At 38.9% G+C, this 2,500-nt stretch overlaps 2 protein-coding genes across 2 annotated transcripts in view; both read right to left on the bottom strand.

Moving 5' to 3' along the window:
* The window catches only part of LOC144970272 (uncharacterized), a 61,303-nt gene that overhangs the window by 39,961 nt on the left and 18,842 nt on the right, over positions 1 to 2,500 (bottom strand). The window lies entirely within an intron of this gene.
* Positions 1 to 2,500, bottom strand: part of LOC144970273 (uncharacterized) — a 14,352-nt gene that overhangs the window by 6,063 nt on the left and 5,789 nt on the right. Inside the window, exon 3 of the mRNA XM_078909743.1 lies at positions 2,383 to 2,500. This exon is cut by the window's right edge and continues 19 nt beyond it. Coding sequence (XP_078765869.1) covers positions 2,383 to 2,500 — 118 coding nt within the window. The remainder of the gene's footprint in view (positions 1 to 2,382) is intronic.

Consider the following 2,500-nt stretch of genomic DNA (forward strand, 5'->3'; position numbering starts at 1 on the left):
GTTTGTCCATTCTTCTGGTATTTTTTCTTTCTGTAAGATGTCGTTGACTATCCGTACCAGGAAATTTAACCCTTCATCTTCAAGGGATTTCCAGACTGCTGCTGATATCTTGCCTGGTCCAACTACTTTCCCCATTTTCATCTTACGCACTGCAACCCACGCCTCGTTTTTGCTTATCTCATCTATTATCTTCTCTTTAGGTTGTATAACTCCACTTCTCCTCTCCCTGTCATCCTCTTCATTCATGAGGTATCCGTAGTATAGTTTCCATCGTGCTCGAATTCTTCATCTTTGCCCAATACTCTTCCATTCTCATCTTTGATCATCTTAATATGTTGTATATCTCTTCTTTTCTTGTCCCTCTGTTTCGCTATCATGAAAAGATTGTTCTGCCCTTCTTTACTTTCTAATTGCTCATACGTATCTTTGAATGCCTCGAACTTTGCTTTTACAACGGCTCTTTTTGCTTCTCTCTTTGCCTGTTTTTCTCCATTTGCTTTCATAGCATCCCTATAGGTCTCCATGTTCTTCACTGCTTCCATTTTCTTTACTGCCTCTCGAACTTCTTCATTCCACCACCATGTTTCTTTTCCAACTTTTCCTCTTCCCGAGCTCACCCCTAGCACTTCTTTGACCACTTCACGGATTGTGTCAGCGGTTATTTTCCGGCCCTTTGGGAAATCAATTTCTAGTCTTCCTTTCACCATTGTAGCAAATGTTTCTCTTTGCTCTTCCTCTTTTAGTTTCCACCAAAGTGTCTTCCTTCACTTTGTTTCTCTTTGATCTTCCTCTATCCAAATGCCACTTTCGCAAAATTAATCTTATGCCACAATCTGATTCTTCTTTCAAATTTATCCTCCTGCACATCAGGTAATCCACTTGTGTCTTTCTCATACCACTTTAATACGTCACTCTGTACTCATATTTCTTTCTAAAATATGTATTAAGTATTGCCAGATCCATCCTTGTTGTAAATCTTACAATATCTTCGCCTTCTTCATTTCTGCTGTCATATCCATACCTTCCCAACCATCCCTCCTCTCTGAAATTGCGTTCTCCAACGTGCTCACTCAGTCCGCACCCGATGAAAAATCTTTCTGATTTGTCGAACATTTAAATTTGTTCATCAATCTCCTTCCAAAATACCTCCTTCTTGTCTTGCGTAAAACCCTTCTAGGGTGCGTATGCACTCACGACAAGGATTTGATATCTATAGACTACAATCATGATTCACATAAGTCTGTCGGACACCCTTTGACTTTAACAACAGTTTGTGCAAGTTATTTATCCAAGATGATGCACTCTTTTGCTAAGATACAGCGGAACTTCAATACAACAATTGTGATGGAAACAACCTAAAATCCTGTTATAACAGAGTTCTGTAATAGCAGAATTTCAAAGCAAACAATCCAGGCTGGCGTAAATTGTCACTTCTCTCTCTCTCTCTCTCTCTCTCTCTCTCTCTCTCTCTCTCTCTCTCTGTGTCCCTATATCCATCTATATAGTATTATATATATATATATATATATATGTATATATATATAAATATATATATATATATATGTGTGTGTGTGTGTGTGTGTGTGTGTGTAGAACCGGGCCTAGCCTAGCTCACCGTTGCCTTATTTAACTGAAGAGCTAATTTAGAGATATTGAGTGGGCTTCCGCACCCTCTTTAATATCGATTAAAAAGTCCTAGCTATATCCGATGTATTTTATTGAAGTCAAATATTTAGGCAAAAATGGGTATTTAAAAACCCTGTTATAACCGGGACCTTGTTATATCCGGACCTGTTATACATGATTTAACTCAATCTTGTATGTGTTATGTCTACATGAACTAGAAGACGAAAGAAGAGTTTCAAAACGAAATCATTGAATCACAAACAATGATTTATCTCAAAGGTATAATATAGCGGTCCCGATAGCTCAGTTGGTAGAACACTCGCTTCACACGCAAAGAGATCGAGATCGATCCCGAGTGAAGTTGAGTTTTTTTTATTACCCCTCCCCCCCCCCCTGTCCACTAATTAGTGCTTGCGTAGCAGAATCTGTTAAATCTGTCTAGCATCGCATCCGAAGGGTAACATGTAATTGCTATTGTCCGTTTCACGCAAAGGAAACCTGGATAAACTCCGGCTCCATGGAACTGATGACCGAGGATTACGTTTAAAAAAAAAAATTACACGCTATTAAAAACCCAATCGTAAGGGTCAGCCCGACATAAAATATGTCTCGTGATACACGTTAGATTTTTCTGTTGGCTTGGGACCCATTTGAGGACGTTTCGTGGATTTTGCGCTATATAAGTGATCACATAACATGCTCAAGTTCATTTATTTATGTGTAGAAAAAAGACAGAAAGGAAAAAAAAAGAATTACTGGCAAACTCCGTCGTGTCTCATTAGGAAGGATTTATGAAGGCTCATGTCATTCAGGACGAAATCCACATCGCTCCGATCCCGCGGCTTGTAAATGAATTTATTTCGTTTGAAGTCAA

Source organism: Berghia stephanieae, chromosome 4 (genome assembly GCF_034508935.2).
Source record: "Berghia stephanieae isolate SIO BIC M18660-M18661 chromosome 4, UCSD_Bste_1.3, whole genome shotgun sequence".
NCBI lineage: Eukaryota > Metazoa > Mollusca > Gastropoda > Nudibranchia > Aeolidiidae > Berghia > Berghia stephanieae.